Below are 24,339 nucleotides of genomic sequence, written 5' to 3' on the forward strand. Positions count from 1 at the left end.
AAATCAAAATCTTCCTAAAATACCTATGGAATCCTCTAAAAGCTGCCAAAGCGTGAATCCGATTTGGTCAGTTTTCACACATCTTTTGGTTTTCTTTAATTTGAAATATGTTTTCAACGTAACATAGTGATCTAATCCAGCTATCGCCCACATCTTCAAGATAGTATTGAAAGTTTTGCACTAAGTTTGATTGGGAAGTGATGGCATCAAAAAGATTATCGCAAAAGAGGGTGGGTAAATTTGAGTTCTTCTTGTATCAACTATATCAAATATGAAGAATACGAGACATGCTTATACATTTTAGTATAATTGCACAATTTAAAAATGTCACAAAATAACCTATATCACATTCTCCACATTTTTTTTTGAATTGCGTGTTATCTTCAGTAATGAGACTATGTACAATATACCATGCAGTAAATTATTTTTTGTAGATTAAATTATTTAGCTCTTTACTCGTGGTAAAGGTGGATAAATTATGGGTGAAATAATGAAAAAATCCACGTGCTAGGCTGGGATTCGAACCCAACACTCCTGTATTCCTGACGCCCATAATGTATCCATCTTTACCACGAGTAATGAGTTAATAACCATGCGGATTGGATTACAGAACAGCTCAATATAAGCATCAATTTATTGTGTAGATTATATCACCCTTCATAAACTTATTAGAGATGGTCGGGTCTCGGGTTTTCAAACCCGTCGAGTACGGGTACTAAATAGTCTGGTGTCGAGCTTGAAAAAAAGCGGATTAAGTTGGGTTTTGGTCGGGTATTTGTATTTTTATTAGGATTGACGAACTGCAGGGTTGTTACAACTATGTGAATTTGTGCATTTTGGAAGTGAAATCCTTAGCTCTTTTCGAAGAGTTTAAGTACATATAATTAAATTTCTCAAGAAACATCAAATAATGGCTTCAGAACTTTTGCCACAAATCTCTTGAAAATTAGTCCAATAATATTGCGACATTTATTCATACATTCAATGTAATTTCCTCCTGGAGAAAAATCATTCCTTCTATGTCTACATTGTATCCACAAATTTAATCCGAAAAATGTTCCCGTATTTAACTAGCTTCCGAAATTAACGTAACAACAAAGGATTATTTTTTCCTCAGAAATTGTTTCATCAATTATTGGAAGAACCCATATTCTGGGATACAGATCTTGTGCAAATTCAGGGCAGGATACCTAGAGGCTTTCTGGGGAGACCATAATTCAAGAGGGGAATTTTGCAAGACTTCAAGAATGATTTCAAACCAACATTTTTAAAAATGATGAAAATTACTGTGGACATAATTCATATTATGCCTGAATGATGTAAGGGATGGAACGACGCAAAAACGTATTCTTGAAGGTATATTGAACAAAATATGTTATATTACATGTTAAAGCTCTTGAAAATAATGGCACTGTGATCGATATTTCTTGAATCAGACAATAACATAATTACAAACAAACACAAATTTACGTCATTGAGCTTGCTTCTTTTATGTGCATACGAAGGACGTAAAATCACATGATATTTTGGGAGTGTAAATTTTCTGATAAAACTTTTTGGGATTTTTTTTAATTTGTTAATAATACCTCTAGCAAAACGATTATAAATAATCACTTTTCTTTCTTTGTTCTGTTGTCCATTTATTGTTTATACCTGCTTCAACATTTTGTAGCTGCTCCTTTCTTCGCATGCCGCTTTCTTGAGGAACTTTGTGCAAAAATCTTTCAATATTCCACAATTAAATACTTTGAAGAATTCTAAGAAAAAGGTACATTCACGGTAAATTATCGAAGTTCTTAAAAATTTTGAAATTCTGCATCAGGAATTTCTCAACAAACTTTCAAAGTTATGCAAAAATTTATTCCGACATTTCCATTCAGTAATATCTTACATTACGACTTTGGCAATTTTCGCGTTAAACTTCTAAAGTTCTACCACAATAATTGAAAATAGTCCCTCCAAAAGAGTTTATTCAAAATTTCTGAAAGTTGAAAAAAAAATCGTTTCTACATCAATCTGTTCGACAGAGTATCATTAAACTTCGGAGTTCATGTAAAACATTTTTTAGATGGTAGATACAAATACCTTCGGCAAAAATTCCATTCGCATCAACGGCAATCATTGTCTATTGTAAGAGATGAAGAACATGAAAAAAGTGTTTCTGTGTAGTATATCGACAGGAATTTCGTCCAAAATTTTCAGAGAGAAAGAAGCTTCAGGAAAAAAAAAACTGCTGAATAATAACTACAAATCCCGGAAGTCCCAGGAATCAGTAAAAACTGGTGAATAAGTTCTTGGAGAAAGCACTGAAAAAGTAAGGAGGATAATTCATAAAGAAGCCACGTGAAAATTCTCAGGAGAATCCCTCAAAAGCCCATGTGTGAATACCTGAAAATTTTATTGGAATAAATTCTGAAGAATATTTAAGACAAATTATTTGGAATATCAAAGGAGAAACTTCAGCGTGGAATGTTGAAGAGATTTTAATGTCTTTTCGTCCTTGAGTAGTATAGATCCTTGAGTAATATAGATGAAAACAAACAGTGTAAGAATCTTTGCAGCGAAACCTTGAGTAAATGCGTATCCTCCCCAGGTTCTTTAGAAATTCATCTATGAAGGAATTTGAATTCTTGAAGAAAAGCTACAGGAATTCATCCAGATAAGATACCGTGGTGTAAGTGGATACAGAAAAATCAATGGTCAACTTCTTTGTTATGTATAGCTAACGTGAATAAAGTAGTAAGAAGCGATAGTGCGAAAACATTCAGCATATTCAAGTATTTATGCTTAATATGGACAAATGATCCACTTACCCCACTGTACCTTAATTCTTAAAAATCCATCCAAGAGCTGCTTCAGAAATTCTTCTGAAGATTGATGAGGTAAAATGGCTCGTCTCATTAATTCATTCCTAGAACGTTTCAATTTGTATTCTTTGCCAAACGATGTTAAAACATATTTACCCAAGAGTTGCCGCTACAACCCTTGCACATAAACTCATTGATTTTTTTCCATATTTTCTCGATGAATTTCAACAATGTTCACTTTTTCGCCTAAATATTAAGGTTTTCCGATGATTTTATTAACGAATAAGCGTTTCCATAACACAGAGCAAACTCATGGAGAAACTTGGTTGCTGACTCCTCGTTCTCCATTAGGGCAGTTCAAAATTAAAAATGTTTGAAAATCCAATCTCCCATATGTTCCTTCCCATCCTTACCATAAAAATAGTGTTCTGTGAAATTTTCAGCTTTTTAAGTGGTGATTTAAAGGTGGCCCAAAGCCAATGTAGGTTTATGTGGAAATTACTATGGAGAAATTTTGAGATACGTTCCAAACACGCTAGTACTTAAATGTAAATACAAACTTATTATCCCATAGTAGAAACTCATTCTTCAAACCATAATAAAGAAATTTGCTGAAGAGAGAAATTCAATCCGACGGATAGCAGAAGAGATATTCATGAGTTTATTTGCAATTATTTTGCTTCAAATGGGATTATAGCCCTGCAAACATCTACAAACATACAAAATAAGCTCAAAGGAGAAAACGACACAAATCCTTGAAGAGATTGTTTCAGAATACTTCAGCAGAACAATGCTGACATCTTCGGTACTTTCCACAGGTATTGTTTCGACAACTCTTCTTGAATTTCCTTTGGAAATGTTTCGGGAAATTCTTAGAGTGGTTTCACCAGTTGTTATTCCATGAATTATACTAGGAGTTCCTACGCTGTTTTTTTCACCAATTACTCCAACTATTCCTTCAATAATTTATTTTACGAATCTTCTAAGGAATTGATCAAGAAAATTCTTAAGGAAATCTATTGGCATATTTCCCGGAATTACTGAAGGAAACCCATGGAAGGTACACTGGATGAATAGTAAACAAATTTTGTTAATCGTCTAAAAACTTCTCTAAAGTAATTCCTGGAGTTATCAATAATCAATATCGTTCTAAAACAAAGAAGTTACCTATGATGATCAATGTTTGTTGTATATTAAAATGCTGAAAATAGAGCGGTTGAAGATTATGCGCCTGAGTTAAACATGTTTTTCATTATCAAATTACGCGTCGATTTGATTTCTTCGGCGTGAATTTGACTCGGATTCAATTTTAGCCGGCGCGGAAAATATTTTGGACTTCCCGTGATAACCCTTAAACTGTAAATTAGAGGAAAACGTTCAATCATGTTCGTTCAGTCAACTTATGTCAAATAAACGTAGGTTGGAGCTAACGAAACCCTTCCCGAATCACAGTTTCAACCCCAACCAGATTCAGGTTTGATCGAACTACAATTTGCTTGACGTTGATTTGTTTACATTTTGATCGCTGACCCAATTCCTTCCCGAGCAGAAGAAAATAACTACTGAATACCAAACTGAAGTATTCCATACCAGATAACTTCCAATACCTACAACCTGAATGAGGTATGAATGAGCCCTGCATAAGAGGTAAAATACCTCAAATAATACCTTCTGCATATTCTACAAATACCAAACTGATAACTAGATCAGGTATTGTAATACCTCAATAATACTTGATGGATTTTCATATAAAAGTGAAATTTTTCAATAATAGTTCAATACCTCCAGCAGACCTCAATAGCTGTTTAATACCTCAATGAAGTATTTTTAATTATTTTTTTCAATACCATTATAATACCAAATTGAGGTATTGACAACTGAACAATACCTAATTTTGGTATGATACCAAAATATGGTATGCATAAGTAATTGGGGAGTTATTTGTTCCTCCTCGGGTTGAACGAAAACGACATTTGTCAGGCTTATTCTGTGAGTCGAGTGAGTCGAGACGAGCCGCTCTCACCTTAAGTGACGTGAGACGACTAATGCTTAGCAGATGGAAGCTTCTCGACAATTGTCACCTCATACGACTCGCAGAATCAGTACAATTGTTCATCCTCGCATGATGTGTGCTTATTCAGCGCGGCGTATGAGGGGAGACGAGTCGAGTGAGGTGACAATTGTCGACTCGCTCTCATTCGATGAACATTAGTAGTCTCACGTCACTCGGGTTAGAGCGACTCGTCTCGACTCGCGCGCTGCGCAGAATAATTACAATGGTCTCCCTTCTTCTTCTTATTCTTCTTGGCATTACGTCCCCACTGGGACAGAGCCTGCATCTCAATGTTCTTATGACCACTTCTTCAGTTATTAACCGAGAGTTCTCTTTGCCAAAGTTGCCCTTTTTGCACAATGAGTTACAGAACAGGTGGCGCAGTTCGGTATAATAGTGTGTGTGACAACTGTATAAAGTTGAAAATGACACACAACACCAATACATCGCTGATCTTGCCTACGTCACTATTTGTGTTTACAATTTAAAATCCCTTGACGCAAAAGCAAAAAGTGCGCGAGTTCAGAAGTTTTTCCACTTTATTTCGTACAGTTTTAACAATTTCTGGTAAATTTTGATAGAATGCCGCAGTGTGCAGTCAATGTGTGCAAGATAACGACACAGGAAGCGAAGAACAGTGATATTTGCATAAGTTTTCACATTTTCCCCAAAGAACCTAGCAAGCGATTGAAATGGGTGAAATTTTGTGGGCTCATCAAAGATCCGGGTACATCGCTTTATGTATGCTCCCAGCATTTCACATCTGACGATTTTGTGTTCAATGCTTCGATCCGAAAATCGTTGACAGGTGCAGATCGAAATAGTCCGGTCCGAGGCGGTAAGATTTCTTTGTCCAGTACCAAGAAACGTAATGCCAATTACAGCTTTTCCCACCATTCGTACTCCGGAATCGTCATGCGTTGAGAGTAGAGGTCGTTCCCAACGTTATCAACGAAACGAGCGGAAGGAACTTGTGGCTAACCTTTTGCAAAATCACTGTTCACTGGAGGCGGAGAAATCGAAAAACGTTAATAGTTGAAAATGGATCTTCTTACGTTTCACCGTTCCAAAAGGAACAGAATACGTGATTCCGACTCAAACATGGATGTTTTGTTAGAGGTGATTGAGCTGGCCAATCCCTCTACCGCTACGAAGTTCAGATGTTGATAGCCTGAACGATTCCGGTTGGTCAGAGTTCATCAGTTAGGAGGGGTATTCGCTACTGCGCAGTAGTGACTCTGGATGTAAGGAATGCATTTAATAGTGCCAGTTGGGCGGCTATTGCTGATGCGCTCCTGCGTCTGGGGATACCCGAGTACCTGTACAAGATTCTCGGAAGTTACTTCCAGAATCGGGTATTAGTCTATGACACAGAGGTGGGTCGGAAGTGCTTTCACATAACCTCAGGAGTCCCGCAAGGTTCCATCCTGGGTCCGGTGTTATGGAATGTCATGTACGACGAGGTGTTGAGATTAAAATTCCCGGCGGGTGTGGTCATCGTTGGCTTTGCCGACGATATTACGCTGGAGGTCTACGGTGAATCGATCGAAGAAGTGGAATTGACTGCAGCCCACTCGATCGCAATTGTGGAGGAGTGGATGAGCTCCAGGAAACTGGAATTGGCTCACCACAAAACTGAGGCTGTTGTTGTCAACAACCGAAAGTCGGTGCAGCAAGCGGTGATCAGTGTAGGCGACTGCACAATCACTTCGAAGCGCTCCGTCAAACACTTGGGGGTGATGATCGACGACAAGCTTACCTTCGGTAGCCATGTCGATTATGCCTGCAAGAGAGCCTCCACAGCTATTGTGGCACTGTCCCGGATGATGTCCAATAGCTCTGCGGTGTACGCCAGCAAGCGTAAGCTTCTGGCCAGTGTCGCCTCGTCCATACTGAGGTATGGTGGCCCGGCTTGGGGCACGGCTTTGAGTACCGATAGCTACCGTAGCAAGCTAGAGAGTACTTATAGGCTAATGTGCCTGAGGGTTGCGAGCGCGTACCGTACCGTGTCACACGATGCACTTTGTGTCATCACCGGTATGATGCCTATTGGTATCCTTATCATGGAAGACATAGAGTGCTTCGAAATGCGCGGCACAAGAGGCATACGCAGGACTGCCAGACTGGCCTCCATGGTCAAATGGCAGCGTGCGTGGGACAGTTCCACCAAGGGAGTGTGGACTCACAGGTTGATTCCGAGGTTAGATATCTGGGTCAATAGGCGCCATGGGGAACTAACATTCCACCTAACACAGGTCCTTTCGGGTCATGGATGCTTTAGACAATATCTACACCGTTTCGGTCATGCGGGTTCTCCCGAATGTCCAGTTTGTGCAGGTTTAGAGGAAACGGCGGAACACGTTTTGTTCGTGTGCCCGCGTTTCCGCACAATGCGTGACCGCATGTTTGCCACATGCGGTCGGGACACGACTCCGGACAATTTGGTCCAGAGGATGTGTGCAGACGAGTTTGGCTGGAATGCCGTTTCATCGGCTATCACCCACATCGTCTCGGAACTCCAAAGGAGGTGGCGTGTGGACTCGAGGAGTGACTAGTGCAGACGCTAATCAACAGGTGGTCCAAGGGTTCGCAGTCGGCTACGTAGGTCATACCGGTGCCCTACGGTCGAAATCGACCCTTACAGCGATTAAGTGGCCGCGGGGAGAACATCCTGGTAGCGCTGCTGTCGTGGCGCCGGCCTACTGGGTGGGTACGAGCCTCTGGTTGTTCGGGGCAGGTGGAGGCCCCTTCGTCAGCAATCCCAGCTCGTGCTAGCTGATAGGGCCTGAGCCTTCAGTAGGTCAAATTGCGAAGCCCGCAGTATCAGTTCTTGATACCTGCGGTGCAGCTGGGCGCGGGCTTAGTGGTCGACCCTGCCCGCCTTCAGCGGACAACGGGAGGTGAGGACCACCCGGGAAGCTGGCAATGCGCCAGCATGCTACCTTGGTGGACCCCCATAAGCGTGTCATCGATGTTCGTTGCTGCATGGCTACGCAGCTAACCTGGAGGATGCGATGTGCAATAGCCCCTCTCCGAAGCAATGCCTTCTTGGTGGTCCCGGAGAGACGAAGGGTTTGGCGGCAATGGAAATGGTTTAGTGGGTCGGGGGTGTAGTCCTGTTTACTGCTTGTACGTAGTAAATGGTCCCCAACCCCACACTCCCGGACCTCGGTCCGGAGTCTGTTGAGCAGATTATCCCCCCATTGCTTAGATATAAAAAAAAAAAATAAAAAAAAAAAAAGAGTTCATCAGTTATGATGGGCTCAAATCTACTCATGTCATGTTAGAGGAAGCGGTAAGATTGGTAATGCTGAACACACTACGAACGCTGATTAAACGCAAGCAAGATATATAATCCAGCCAATGACAACCAAGTATGTACCTTATTGTTTCTGAGCATTGTTTCACCACAGTGTTGTTTAATAACGTGTTAATCTATTCATCTGCTCAGAAACAACAAGCTGCACACTTGGTTACTAATAGTTTTTACGGCGTCATCAAAAAGTATGCGTTAGTTATTTATACAGATGGAATACCCTATTTCGTGCTAGGCAAACCTCAATTAAATATATGATTATTTTGAATATCTTTATGTCTATTGTGTTGAAATTGTCCAACGATAAATACAATAATCAAAAATCATCTAGTTCGAATTAAATTTCATGGTATGCACCACAATTTTTTATGTTACATTCAATTTGTTTAAAATATCCCATATCTACTCGTGCTTGCAACCAAATAGTGACGTCACCACTTTTTTGATTACCAAAACATATGCAATCATGGTCTTCTTCACCTGTACTGTAGCTCATTGCTTTTTGCATTCGTATATCGTGTGGCATGTACGATGATACTTTATGCCCCGGGGAGGCGAGGAAATTTCCATTACGAAAAGATTATTATCAAGCCTGGCTAAAAAAAAAAAAAAAAATACTGTTGTGTGCAGAATCCAGTAATCGATTATGTAAAAAATAAAAATAAAAGCGCAATTCTCGCAAAATAATGATCTCGCCCTAAAAGCCATTGGTAACTCAGTGCGTAGCTTGCTGTTACCGAACAAACGAATAGATTCTCACGTTATTTAACAATATGACAATGAAGATCTTCCTATATCTATCAATTGTAGTCCATTTGTTTGCTTAAACCAACGGGCTACATTTTTTAATTTCGGTTTAGGGCGAGATCATAAGATATGCGAGAATTCGCGAAATTTGCAGTGTTTAGTTCTTCAACTTCCGAACTACTTTAGTTGTATTTTTTCACGAGAAGGGTGTTGTCCCTGAATCCCCCGATGAATTATCCCAATTTGTCCGTCCATTCACGTGCCAATATCCGATCATAATCGGTCATAAATGGATAATGGTGCCAACAGAGAGCATGGCCGCTAGAAAACAAACAATCGTCCAATTTAGCTATAATGGTCCGCAGTCGTCGGTTGGCGGCTGTCTTTCGGTGAAAATTGTGACCTCGACAAATGAGTGAAAACAATTGTGAAAACAAACACTTTTGGCACGCTCTTCACGCCAAATTACCCCTCTAGCCGTTGGCCTCTCCACGGCGTTGGTGTTAGTTTTCGCTTTGATGCACGTTCCTCCACGGATGGAAAACCCCCAAAACAAGAATGAGGCACTGAACAATTTATTCGGACCAAATTTAACCACGACTAATGTGGCTCAAGCACAAAGTAGTGGAATTTTTCCTCGCTACTTAACGTGTCATTAAAAGCAAAACGCTTACGTGACTGTGACCGAACAAAGATCACAACCAATTTCGTTCGAGTCATCTAAAAATATTACAATCGCGGAAGACATTCCGCATTGCAGTTCGTCATATTCCCGCGATGGAATCCCTAATTAGCAAAAACTTACCTTCCCCCTTCGGGAAAACAGTGGTGCCAAATTAACAACCGTAATGCAAAATCGTTGTCCATCTTGAATTTCAGAGTCACATCTTGTTCGTAAAATTAAAATGGAGTTTGCCATCACTGCATCCAAAGAACTCCAACCAGCACGTCACCCCATAACTTGATTAGAACACATTAGTCAATCGTCAAAGTCCAAACCTATCTCGTCACACGCGTGAAGCAGACCTGTGCAACCCAAACAAGCCCCAAGCCCCCACTGTACCCTTCCACAAGACCAAACTCGTCGTCCGACAATGTCTCGTTAATTAAAATCTCTTTCATCCAACAATTTTCGCACGTCGCATCATCTTCGAACGTTACAACAACCATTTTGCTCATTAAATGCAAATTTGTTGCACATTTCCCGCGGCTGGTTGTCTTCCAGGGGTTTCCCTCTTCCCTAGACCTCCTACGAGTTCGAGGGGAATCGAATGACAGTCAGTTTGTAGCCCATCTAGAACATGACTTGCGAGAGAACGCTTCTTGTGCGTAGCAGCAGCCAGCGTGGATACTGAGACTTTCCGATGACAGCTTACGCGTGTTCATTTGTCTAATTCAGTCAGTAAGAAGACGAACGGCGGCGGTACTTTTCTTTATTGTTGGATGCGGGATAGAAACATCCTTGTATGATGGGAATACCTTGGAATTTGCAGAACTAGAGACGGCCAACGATCCAAGTCGTTGCCGTTGTCCGTATAATGATGTTACGCAGCGCATTCCTTTAACGGTTCGTAAACCGGGAGGCAGTCGGCAAAGACAAGCAAAATTGAGCGATGTAGCGTGGTGGATTGCGTAGAAAAATAAAGGATTGCGAGGGTATGTCGGAGAGGTATTGAATTTCAGTAAAGTCGTGAAAGCAGTTTACTTTGTAATTCAAGGTATCTGATGCAAATTTCGAAATTTTTGCTCCCCTTTGTTTAAACGATATCAAATATGATGGAAATCATTATCCCAAAATTTTGGAAGAAATTTTGTTGTGCATACGCCATATGAACTTTATATGGAAATTACTATTATTATTTTTGAACATCCCTATCTTTTAGTCCAAAAATTCAAAAAAAATCTGAGATATTTGAATGGGGTTTTCATTGGTCGTTATTATCCGAAAAAATGTACCATCCAAATTTGACTCAAATTTGGTTTATATAGTTATTTTTACCTTCTGGGTGGAGTTTTGAGTGCAAACATCAACAAAATTTGAAATTACGTCCTTTTGATGGTTTCTATAGAGTAATTTTGCATTCCAGTACCGATTCAAATATTCTAATGACACAATACACTTACACGCGGAAAAAGTATTTTTCAATCGATAGATTTTTTATGGGCTCAAGTGCTTTAAGGCATTACGGAGCCAATTTAATCATAAAAACAAATTAGTTTTTGTAGCACAATATTCTGGATAGTTTGGTGAACCCGTGTACTCACGATTCATATTACTGCAACTGTTGTTGTATGCCGAAGTGAAAATAAATGTCATAGAATACTTTCGACCTTGAGTTTTCGATTATGGGTATGTATGTAGTGTATGGAATAAAATGAAATTATCGACGTGGAAAGCAGCGATACAAAATGCAAGAAAATAATACACAATGTAAAAATTCGTTATTACTTTTTTAATGGAATTAACATTTACAGAGCTTCGTCAGCTTGAAAAAGTTTGTGTAGCTCCCAAATCATGATTGTTTGGCTTCATTGGTTATAGCAGCTGGTGAGGCTTAACCTCACAGGCACAGTTTGTGATCGAAAAAAAATGAAAGTTTACAAAGAAATCTTCAGTTTGAGTAGGAATCAAAACATGCCTTGGTAGGTAGACTAGTCGGTAACCAACAGGGCCACAGAACAATTTATTATTTTTTGGTATTTAAAATTGGAAGTTACGCAGAATCCATAACAACTTTGTTTTTATTATATTTTATACATCTTTTTAAAACTCAACTCCGAATTCCATTTTCCCGAATACCATAAACCTGAAGACTATCACCTCGAGCTCCAGTTCCTTGAATGGCATTACTTCGAATTCTATTATCACGGGGTAACTCCATTCAATGTAGTAATATATTCGAAACAATGCTATCGTCAGGCTGATGACACTCGGTTTAATGCTGAACGTGGAAATGGAATTCAGTGTTAAGGGGTAGAATTTTTTTAAGAAAGTTTTAATTTGAGATCTTATTTTAAAGTAAGTAATGTAAAATAAAGCTCTACAAGTGTTATGATTCTAAATTAAATTAAATCAAATAATAACGGATATTACTTTCCTTAAGCGTATTGTATTGATGCTGCTTCGTGAAGCCAACTCGTGACCCTAAGCCAACTAGCGAAGGCTTGAGAATGGGTGGAGTGATTTATACATTTCTTTCACTATTGTATTTCTACAGGACTCTTACGTGTTTGTGTGATTGAAAAGAACGGAAAAGCCGCTGGTAAAATTGTGAAAAATCTAAAGGTAATAATAAAAAGTGATCACAAAATTATTGACAGTGGTTTAAAGTACCATAGCTGAACCAATAGTGCATTACTTAGCAATTGAATTAAAACTCTGTGGCAGTACAAAGTAAGCGCTGGAATAGCTGAGGTGGCAGCTAGTTTGGCTTGGTCTATAACAATATTTTATGAATAATAATACCAACACAAAATTGGCTCCGTAATGGCTTATAGCACCTGAGCCTTAGAAAAATCAGTTTATTGAGAAAGACTTTGGTGGCATATGTCATTGAAAATATTTCAACATGCTTAACGGTATTATCACGCCTAATTAATCCATAAAAAAATACAGTCGCCTCTCCACATCTCGATATCGAAGGGACCATCGAGATAGGGAGAGATCGAAAGAAAGAACAAATCTTGGATGAATACTAGATTGAAAAACTCTTCGTTGCCAAGAAAGTGATACACAAACAGACGTCATTTTGCGATCCTAATTTGTTTTGAATCCCAAAACTTTGGTCTAGTAACCTTCGATATTGGTCATATCGACATACGGAGAGAAAATTGAGAACGAAAAATCCACAGAAACACATCGAGATATGGAGATATCGAGATAAGGAGGATATCGAGATATGGAGAGTGAAAATGTATGCAGACTGAAGGGACTTATGAAATCATCGACATAGGGAGAGATATCGAGATGTAGAACATCGAGATGTGGAGAGTCGACTGTAGTGTTTTTAATGGTTACACCTAAAAAAAAAAGCGTAACTTCAAATTTCGTCTATTTTCTCATTCAAAACTCAGCCCAGAGGTTACAAATAGCTAAACAAACCAACTTTGAACCAAATTTTGATAATATATATATTTTGATAAACACGGCCAATTAATACCCCGTTAAAATATCCATGATTTTCTTTGGATTTGTGGAACAATACAATCAAAAGTGCGTAACTCCAAAACGGGCCCTACGATTTTTTTTTAAATTTTGCTTAGACATTAGTGATCCTTTATAAGAGAGATACGCGGAAGCTGACATTTCTGTCAAAGTGTGAGCCAATCGAGCAGCGAGAACTGTCGAAGCGTGAGCCAAACGAAATGCGTTATGTTTGTTTTGAACTTTTCTTGAGGAGTAATGTAATCCGCATGAAATTGCTTCGGTGAAAGTTGTTTTGCATATAGCAAAATATATGAAATATTTTCCTATTTTGAATGTTTGTCAATTCGATTTTTAGTTGTTGATTTTAACTGCTGTTTATTTGTTAAGAAATGTAGCTCAATGATCTATAAAGAAACAAAATACACTTTTTAGCAATGAGGTAGTCATGTCCGTGTTACAATACTACTCTCGACGCCGAGCAAACTCAGCACTGCTGGTCTGTTGCCAAATCGTTCCATTTTACTTCCACTTGTCTCTCATATAAAGGACCACTATTAGACATGGAACTTAGCTATAGAAAACGACGAGTGAGCACAGATTTAGTGGAGATTTTTTTTCTGATAATAACGGTCAGGGGAGCACCACGAAAAAATACAATTATTCAAAAAAATTTCATAAATACATAAAAGTTTCAAACGTCATGAAAAACGTTCCTTATATGCGTTTCATGCCCCAAGATTAAAGCCAACAATAAAATCATTTTGATACCCTTACTTTAAAAAATACACAAAATTCTAAAGGGTACCCCGTCTAAAGGCAGAGTATTAGATGGTTTCAATGTTGCCAAAATTAAACAGTGAACGTTGTCAAAATTTCATCAGTATATTTTAAATAGAGACTGAGTAAAATTGTTTTTGGTTTTCTTTATTTTGGCGTTTCTGATTGAAAAAAGTTCAATTACCACGGTAGTATGGGAATTATGAAAAAAACCTGTTTTTTTTACTTCTTCTATGATAAATTGATTGCTAGCTCCATGTTTAAACAAAAGTTTTAAATTAACCTTTGCGACCCTGACCTATTTTTACAATAATTTCTTTGTGATCTTTTGGCTTTAATCTCCTAACTTTTCAGCCGATTTCAATAAATCTTTGACACAACACCACAACACTATCCAAATTTCGTTACCTGTACTGGAAGCCCAAGTCGGACGGTCGGTTTCGGATTTATACGGATGATCCGTGGGATCTGTCTGAAGGTCATATGAGACATTTCCACAATTATTTGGCACGGATAGAACAAAACTACAGTGTTTGTAACTGAATCATAAACCATTAGCATATTCCGACTCTTTCAACTCATTTGGAACCATTCAGGCCAGTTCCGGATTCCCTGGAACCGGTTCCTAGGGCAAAATTTGATCAGCACAAACCATATCAAGCGACACATCAATTTTCAAGATTTTTCACTGGGAGTTTAATAGGATGCTAACTGAGTAATTTCTTGCAACATAGGGTCATTTACAAGCACTTCCCAAACCCTGAAGAAGGACATTATTATTTTTATCTTTATGAACAAGATATGCAGCCCGAGGCTGGCTTATCTCGCGAGGAAGAATGGCATCAATCCGATGAATGCAAGCGATTTTTTTAATGGTTTAAACTGTTGAAAATCGACAAACATATGCTAAGCATTGCAATAAAGCGTTTCCTAAAAGAAAATGAGAAATTTCATATATTCTGTATTGAAATGCCACATTTCACTCGAAGAAAAATAAATTATTAGATGTAAGATTGAGAAATAGCTTAGGGTGGCTGATCCAGAGGCAGTGTGTGCCCAAAAGTAGTGGTAATGCGGTTTGAAACATGTTATAGGCAATTTTATATTTATGAGTGCTTTGAAAAGCTCAAGCAAGACGACTCGTTTCCAGGTTGCCGAGAAGTTTCGCGGTTCGCGTCGTGTGAGTGCGACAAGATATTCGTGTTCAGTCAAGGATGCAACTGGTGAGCTCGTTTCATAACATTTTTTCATGACAGCGTTACTGTTATGTAATTTTTCAAACAAACTATGTATGGTTCGTCACTAAAAGTGTAGGCATTATTTCTGTTTCACATAATTTACAATTTATACATATATTTTCTCTTTTCACCATCACTAAAAACATCTTTTGAATGGTTCGAAATTATAATGGATGTTGATGTGATTTTTAAAATCGTCTACCATAAACTTCTCGATGCAAAAATCCAAAACTAGCTTTAAGTACAAGCCGTATTTTTACTCCTTAACCATGCATCACCGACCAAAAGTGACTCTCAGATCTTTTCCTCCCTCACTAATAATAAACACCCTTCCCGTAGTGATTGTGGAGATGCAGAGGTATTCTCGGTCTCTAGAAGCAAAAATCATTACACCCTAACATTCCTTTCCCATCCCAACTGACTGTAAGGGCTTGGCCGGCGCCGTTTTTGATCAATAATATGAGAACTGCTAAAATCAAGAGTAAGCGGAAACTCCCATCCCTTATTCATTTCGTACCAGTTCCGATCAATCACGGAATAGCAACCATTGACAAGTACAGTCAGTCTATGCTATGCTTTGATATATTATGTTGCCTATTTTTATGTTTGTGTGTATTTTTGTAACATGGCCCTTGTCATGGAATGAATGTTTAAAAAAAAATCATGGAATTTAGCAAGGAAATATTATAAAACAAATAAAAACCTTAACTTTATGCTCCTTTACACCAGTAATAGTGTAGCGTTCCTATAAATAGTAAGCCTTAATGGTAAATCAATGTTATACCACACATTCCCAAAAAATAATGTGATTTTACGTCCTTTGGATGCACATAAAAGAAGCGAGCCGAATGGCGTAAATGTGTGCCTAGTTTTGAAGACGTTAGGGCCTGATTCGGAAAATGTCGTTCACAGTTCCATTGTTTTCGTGTCCTTGTAAAATTACATATTTTGTTCAATACATCTTCAAGAACACGTTTGTGTGTCATTCAGTCATAACGTGAATCACGCCAAAAAAAAATTTTCATTTTTTTAAAGAGTGTTCTATTATAAGAACAAAAGTTAGCGATTACCACAATTACTTGAACATGTTCCAATAATGAAGGAAGTGATTTTTTGAAAGATTCAATGATTGTAGATAACTTTTTTCATTTTCATTTTTAAACCCAAAAGAAAACAAATCTCTATAACTTTTATGCTTATCGATAATTTTTTACACAAGTTTCCAATTTTCTATATTCAAAAACGTTGTCTATTTTGATCATTGGATGATAAGGTGGCTCATTATTATGAGGGAAAAACGTCCAGAGTGGACTCCGAAAAATAAACTTGCAACGATTAAAAACGCTTAGAATCAACTTGACAGACTCTCGAAAATATATTGTTTCAAAAAAATGTAAGTAACTGAACATGCGAAAACATTATTGTCAGAGGTAGCATAGGCAAACATCGCAATCAGATTTTGAAGAAAAGTTTTTCAGTGATTTGGTGAAATTATTGTAATTTTTATTGATTTGAAGATCAAATATTTCGGCAACATTGCAACTAAAATTTCCTATTTCTTTGAACACTTCCCTTTCAAACAAATAAGTTTGTGTTTCCAATATATCTCAAACTGTTGCATAAATAAAAAATGAAAAAAATGAGTAGGACATCAAGTTTTCAATGGTTTTATTTATGGAAGTTGATCAAATTTTCCTAGGTGTTAGGGTTTTACGTAGGCTAATGAACTATTCCACCTTTTGGTTTACTTTGGCATGAGAGGTTTTCCTGGACAATATTGTCCAAAAACCACGACTAAGAGACCAAAAAATGCATTAGTCACATGTGAGCCCTTAAAATTTTATGATGTGACCTTTTTTTTTATTAAACCATTGTATGGATATTGAGATACGCCCCTGTTCAAATTATATTTACATAAGGCTGTCCAAATTGTATATTTGGTGTCCGAAATGTATAAAAGACAGATCGCACAAAAACGCTATTTTGGATGCTAATGGTACAGATTGTAAGCTTTTTATCCCCAGAAACTCAAAGTACAATGGCACATTAAGCATATAAGTAACATAACGTAATCAAATATTAGTATCTAATGCAGTTAATCGATCGCCGTTTCCAGACATATCCTTAGCCTGTCCAAAATACATGATTTACCCTAGCTCGTCTTGTTTTTGAAATATCGGCTGTTGAAAATGCAAATCTGGCTCATTCAGCCAACTTTCATGCAAGTCTTGCGGCTTGTGTAGCAATTTATTTGCTTTATTTGCCACATAATTCAAACTTCATGTGTATAACAATACTTATCAACAAAGTTCATAATACTTTAGATGCTCAAAAGTTATTTTTTGGTAAGTCAAAAAAGTATTGTATTTAGCTACAGTACTGGACAGAATAAAGTACTTATTGGCCGTTTTTCCATACAAAATAGTCAAGTTTGGAGGCTTATATCTCGGTTTCAAGATGTCCGATTGACCTGAAATTTTCACCGCAGCTTGATAGTATCTTGCTAGGCTAGAAATTCATAAATTTTCATTAACAAACTTTTATGTTATCGCAAATCTCAAATTTTCATAAAAGTGACAAAATTTTTAAATAGAAATAATTTTTAAATGCAAATATTTAGAGCAATATGCCCTTCTGCAAAAATTTGCAATTTGATGAGACACACAAGTTTGTAGAACATCATTTTTCGGTTAAACTGATTGTTTTCAAAATATTTTCAAAATAAAATTATACATTTTTTTGCAAATTAAGAGATTTTCAATAATTCAAAAGATTGTGTTTCAAATACAGTGATATTCCAATAGAGTAAAATCTATGTTATATCTAGGCTGTGGTGAAAATTCAAATGAAAGATCAATCGGACCACTAGAAGCTGAAATTCAGATCTCCAAACTTGACCATTTTGTATGGAAAAACGGCCAATGCGTACTTTATTCTGTCCAGTACTGTATATAAGAGAAGCGAAGAAATTTGTATGCAGATTGCTAGCTTGTTGAAAAAATCGATTTGATCTAAATTTTATCGTTCAATTCCAACTAAATTTTATCTGAAATAAAAGTTTTAGTCTTATTTTGCATGCTTGTTGGATTAGATTACAAAAAAGTTTGATAATCATGTTCTAAGTTCCATGTAAATATCAATGAAACAAGTGTTACATCCAAATTTGGCGACCTGTAGATAAAAATCGTGACATTCTGGAACATGTTTAAGAACAGAATCAGATTCCGCTACCTAAAATCTTTATTACAGACCCTTTAATTTAATTCTTAAGATACGCAAAAACATCATTTTTGTTACGCTGTGATGTCTTTGGCTTCGAGATTTAGAAGCATCTCTTTAATGTCAAGCCAAATGAAATCAGAAGATCTCAAGACGCATTGGTTAGTTTCATTTATGTCTTTCTTTGCAATGTGCATACAGCATACCCTGAAGCAGTTGAATCCTTGCTAAAAGTCAACGACATCGCGACGATTGCTTGCGTTGAACAATATGTCATTCGTCACATTCCGCCACTCTTACCGACTCATTACTTTTTTTTCTGCAGTTTCTCTACCGGAGATTTTCTTCACACGCGCCCCGCCAAAGACAGCTGTTCCCATTTCTCGATCGCTAACCACTTCTTTGTTCCGTCCCCATTCCAGGAATGCCAAAATCTCATCGAGGAGAATCGCCGTCTGGTGAACCTGGCCGCCAATAGCGGATATGCTATCAACGGTGTGATGAACGGTGCTGGCAGCTCCAGCAATGGCACCAATGGGATCCTCGGCAGTGGTGGAGCAGGAAGCGGAAGCGGTAGCAGTAGCCTCTCGAACCTTGGGCTGGGGCTTGCCGGAGGAGGGCCGACCTATTCCAACGTGGAAACTGTGATTCTGCAAACGCAGGTGGAAACTCTTCAGTGGCAACTGAAACAGGTAGGTTTCAGTCTAATAAGTTTAAGGAGTTTAAGGAAGCTTGTAAGTGCGCTATAGTTCACGAACTCATGAAAATCTTCGAAAACATTCTCAATCAAGAGAACGTTTTTGACAATTCCTGGGAGACTGATTTGGAAGAAGTGAGAACTATTATTACAACATCCTCATCAAGAAACTTCTAGAAAGTAGTTTATCTTTATGAGTTGATATATTTAACAAATGTTTTCAGTTGTCATATTTTCCTGACAGATGGAAAAATGCCAAGGTTGTTCCAATTTTAAAACCGGACTAAAATCCTGCAGAAGCTTGCAGCTACCGTCCAATCAGTTTTCTTTCCTCCATCAGTGAACTTTTTGAACATGTAATTTTGAACAGAATGATGGCCTACATCGAAGAAAATTAAATTTTCATCAATCAAAAGTTTGGACTCCGTTCCAACAAATCTGAAAGCTATTCTACTGGTTTTGCTCTTCTACAAATAGAAAGACCATTCGAAAATGTTTGGTATGAAGGCTTGATTGTAAACTTAAATTTTGCAAACTGCATTGTTAGCATAATCCAAAGTTATCTGTCAAATCGTACACTTCAGGCTGATTATCAGAACTCCCAGTTTGAAAGACTTCCTGTAAGTGCTGGTGTTCTTTAACTCCACGGTCGTCATCAATCAAACACATATGTCATCAAAAACTCTGTGAACCTCAAGTCGCATCGACTTGATAGTGTTTTCCGCGCACGCTTCGCTGATTGTGAAACCGCGCGAAAACCATATGTTGTGAAGTTCAATCTGGCAGCCCCCGGTGCTCGGTGCATTGGCAAAGAGCGTAGCCGCTGCTGACGTACTCACCCAACTGACCGAGTGATAGTGAACCACATTTTTTTCCTCCACTCGATCATGTTTTTTGTTTTTGAGTTATTTTCTTTGCGCTTTTCGTTTGGCTCGATCGAAATGGACGAATCTTGTTTTGTAACAAAGCGAAAGGGTACGGATGAGTGGGTGGCTTAATTTTACCACGAATTACCTCCCATTGGGTCACGTGCGTCGTTCTGATCTAATTGATTTGATTGATGAAGCTTGGATGAAAACCGTAGATAGGCGAGCCTTTGAAGATCACAACGTTTGTCAATGGTTATGTGGAGAGCACCATATCATATATAGTTCACCTTGTTAAGTCCGATGTACCTTTCATAAGTGTCTAATGTTTGCCTTTTTTAAATCGTGTCAGAGATCTGTATCCTTCTTGGCCAAACGCATTAGTTTATGCGTTGGAAATTAACGCACATAGTGAGGGTAGTCTCAATCTGTGTTGTCCAAACTTTCCATACTGGTGGATCCCTTCGAGATACCACGAGCTATACCCGGCCGGATCCATTTGAAAAAAAAAAAGGTTTGCAAATCACAGACCTGAGGGGCCTTCCTTAGCCGATTGGTTAGAGTCCGCGGCTACCAAGCAAAGCCATGCTGAAGGTGTCTGGGTTCGATTCCCGGTCGGTCCAGGGTCTTTTCGTGATGGAAATTTCCTAGACTTCCCTGGACATAGAGTATCATCGTACCTGCCACACGATATACGAATGCGAAAATGGCAACTTAGGCAAAGAAAGCTCTCAGTCAATAACTGTGGAAGTGCTCATGAGAACACTACGCTGAGTAGCCGGCTCTGTCCCAGTGAGGACGTTAACGTTCAACGCTCCGTCATCGTAATCATCGTCATCATCGACATTTCAACAGCAGTTTTCTGTTCAAAACTGAAATTTATTCGACGAAAATGTGTTCACTGTGTTTCGGTTGGACAACAGAACACAGTGAGCTCATTTTCATGTGAACTTTCATGATTTAGAACGAAAAAACTGCTTTTGAAAATTCGCAAAATGATGACGGATCCTGCCCCCTTAATGCCAAGAAGAAGAAGAAGACCTGAGATGAGCGAATTTCATACAGCCTAATTGTGATTTTCAAGTGAAGTGTTTGAAGAATCAATCGTGGCGGGCTGATTCCCGGTATTCTATGATTTTAAAATAAACATTATCTTCAAGGGGTTGATGTCTGTCATTCTTACAATGAATCTATGACATTTGGTCGAATGACATTAAGTCGAATAACATTACGCCGAAGTACGTTTGGCCAAACGAATATTTCCTCGAATAAACACTTGGTCGAAAACAACGTTTTATTGCAATAGAAACGGCTTTAAGACATTTCGTCGAATGACATTTGATTAAAAGTACATTTGGTCGACGAGAAATTTGGTTGAAAGACGATCTGGTCGAATAGCTTTCGAACATTTCGTCGAGTGTCATTTGGTCGAGTTATGTACAGTTTGTCAGAAATTTGGTCGAAAGTTTATTTTGAATGGTTTATTGGAAGATCATTTGGTAAAATTGATTATTGTTTTCTAAGTTTTTAAAAGATGGTAAAATAACGTATTCATTTGAATAATCAGAACTAATAACTGCTCTTGAATGAAAAAACGGGACAACTTTTGTAGTTATATTTTTAAACATCTTACATCTTCAGTCGAAGGTTGTTATAACGACATCGCAAGGAACCATCGTAATATGGAAAAGTCGTTATAAAGAACGGTTATAACACTGAACTATTTTCCAAAGGACCAATAAATGTCGCTATTGAGAGCTTTTGTCGCTATAAAAGTTGACGTTATAACGAGCTTCTACTTTTTGTGTTTGTAATTTGAAGTTATGCCAATATCTACGATTATCAAATGAACATTCAAGAAGTAAATTTTTTGTACATTGACTGAAATATTTAACTCTAGAGCAGGCATTGCAGAATTCGCTCTCATTTGAGTATGAAGCACGATCAAAGCAAGCAAAGAAAAACATCCCATCTGTTGCCGTCCACGATCGTCATTGTATCGCAAGGTGTAACAAGTCTGATAAATGGAAGCAGCGAGCGAGAGCCCCAAAGAGAGAGCGATGATAAAATCAATTTTTCTCGCTTGTTTACCTTTGGGGATAGGTGTTTTTCTTTACTGGTACGATAAACAATCCACGAACTTCCAATAGCAATAGTGTCCCCCAAGCTTGGAGCATGTTTAGAGGGGTTTTATCATGCACTACTATCCCCCCAATCTGATCAAAGTTGTAGCAGTATACGATAAACAGTCTCTTATAATGTGCAGCATGTTATGATAGTTACAGAGAGCGATACGTGAGCGATTCTCTCAATTTTCTCAGGATTCAATCCCTGCTCTAGAGCGGTTCCACGCCGTTTCGCAAACCCGATTATTTTTGTATATTTTGAATCGCCTGAAAATTTTCATACAGATTCTTTATGATCAAAAATGCCATTATGCACTTTCAGACCGCCATTTTAAACCTCGCCTTATTTTTGAGAAGGGTGTATCGGAAAATGCATGGCAAATCTTTAAAAAACTGTAACTCGAAAACGGTTTGTCCTATCGATTTGAGATCTTCTACAAATGTGTAGGTATTGTTTAGGACTATATGGAGAAAAATATGGACGGTAAAAAAAAGTTACAGATTATGTGTTACTTCAAAAACAAAATTTTAAAATCGATTTACTCCAGAAACGCAGTTTCGATTTTTTTTATTTTTGGATATGTTTTAGAGGACAGTTTATGTGATTTATTGCACAATGGTTCAAAATGGAAGAATTATGGACAAAAAAGTTAGTTTTTTTTTGAAAAATTACAGATTTTGAAAAAAAAAATCGAAATAGAGGAAAACAATAATTTTTTATGTGATTATTTGAAAGTACAGAAAAATTTCAATCGAAAAGTACTTAAGTAAATTTTTTCTAGGTTGCATCAATTTCGAGATATACTCATATTTATATAAAATTTTCAAATAAAAAAAGAAAAATAGGCCCTTTTCAAGCATATTTTGTGTTTCTCCATTCCAGAAAAAAATTATTTTGATTGAGCGAATCGTAGCTAAATCGTTTATCGTTTGATCAAAACATTTATGCTTAAGTATTGAAAAAAGAGTGCACGGTAAAAAATATAAACGATATTTTCAAATGAAAATTTGAAGCTAATAGTTCTTAAAAACTGCAACATTGATGTTCTTAATTTTTGGATATATTTTGCGGTTGTTGCAGGTATTGTTTGGGACTATTTGGAAAAAAATATGCACGGTAAAAAATAATGACAGATTTTTTTAATAAAAAAAAAAAATAAAATCGATTTTCTATGAAAATGCATCTGTGATTTTTATTATTTTTGGACATGTTTATAATTTTATAAAATATTACAAATTTTGAAAAAAATCGACAATTTTTTTTTATGTGTTTATTTGATAGTACAGAAAATGCATTGGAAGAGTACTTAAGTAAAATTTTTCTAGGTTGCATCAATTTCGAGATATACTCATACTTATATAAAATTTTCAAATAAAAGAAGAAACATAGGCCCTTTCAAACATATTTCGTGTTTCTCCATTCCGGAAAATTTTATTTTGATTGCAACAACACAAACCAAGTCAAGTCAAGTATACAACATTGAAGACGGCTTTACAGTTGAGGTTGAAATACGCGTATCTGTCGAAGGATACAATAGTAAAATTAAAAGGAACAGTACTACTCATCTTTTTGTATATTTACAGGCATTCTACTAAACAGGCTCCACAAGGGTTTTCATCACTTTTGCCTGTGTTAGTAGGTATGATGAACAAACACGTTTTTCCCATACCCATACATTTGGACATGTTAAATGAATAAAAGAAAAACGATGATTTTTTTCAAACGTACTTTATGGGTACAAAATTAATGCGCTGGGTACAAAAATAATGCGCTTTGTCAAGTTTTATCACTGAATCATCATTGAAAAAATGCGGTACAAAAACTTCGTGGTGTAAAGTACCTATGTAGTATATAAGGTAAGTCTGAAACCGTGAGAGCATTAGTGTTGTATCAACAGTGATTGTTCAGTGATTGTAGGTGACGTTTATTTGCCTGTGAAATTGACGTGCTACGAAAGAAGATGCAGCATTACATTGTGGATTAAGGAGGCGTTTTACAGAGGTACAGAAGTGTTGTGCGTGAATCTGTACAAATATCATTTTTTCGCAATGAGTTATATCAGTTCAAGATGTATTAAAGTGTTCAAACAAAGTTGTTCTAAACATTGTCGAAATCTTACGGAAGATAATATTCAGAAATTGGTTTTGTTGGGATTTGCTGAACAGAATAAATTAAATAGTAAGCTTAAAATTTGTGATTCTTGTCGTTTAAAACTGTCTAATTGTACTAAACTATCTAGTAGCGATGACTCATCGAGCAAAGGTAGCAAAGGTACACCGTTGTGATAGAATCACATTTTTAATGCCACGTTTAGATTTATATCTCGGAAGTGATGCATCTCAGCT

The 24,339-nt window shown here is 37.5% G+C and overlaps 1 protein-coding gene across 6 annotated transcripts in view; it reads left to right on the top strand.

Annotated features, from left to right (window-relative positions):
* The window catches only part of LOC5566239 (flocculation protein FLO11), a 481,107-nt gene that overhangs the window by 437,292 nt on the left and 19,476 nt on the right, over positions 1-24,339 (top strand). For all 6 annotated transcript variants that reach the window (XM_021841162.1, XM_021841164.1, XM_021841163.1 and 3 more), the window contains one exon: positions 18,727-18,996. In XM_021841162.1, coding sequence (XP_021696854.1) covers positions 18,727-18,996 — 270 coding nt within the window. The remainder of the gene's footprint in view (positions 1-18,726; positions 18,997-24,339) is intronic.

This window comes from Aedes aegypti, chromosome 2 (assembly GCF_002204515.2).
Source record: "Aedes aegypti strain LVP_AGWG chromosome 2, AaegL5.0 Primary Assembly, whole genome shotgun sequence".
NCBI classification, from domain to species: Eukaryota; Metazoa; Arthropoda; class Insecta; order Diptera; family Culicidae; genus Aedes; species Aedes aegypti.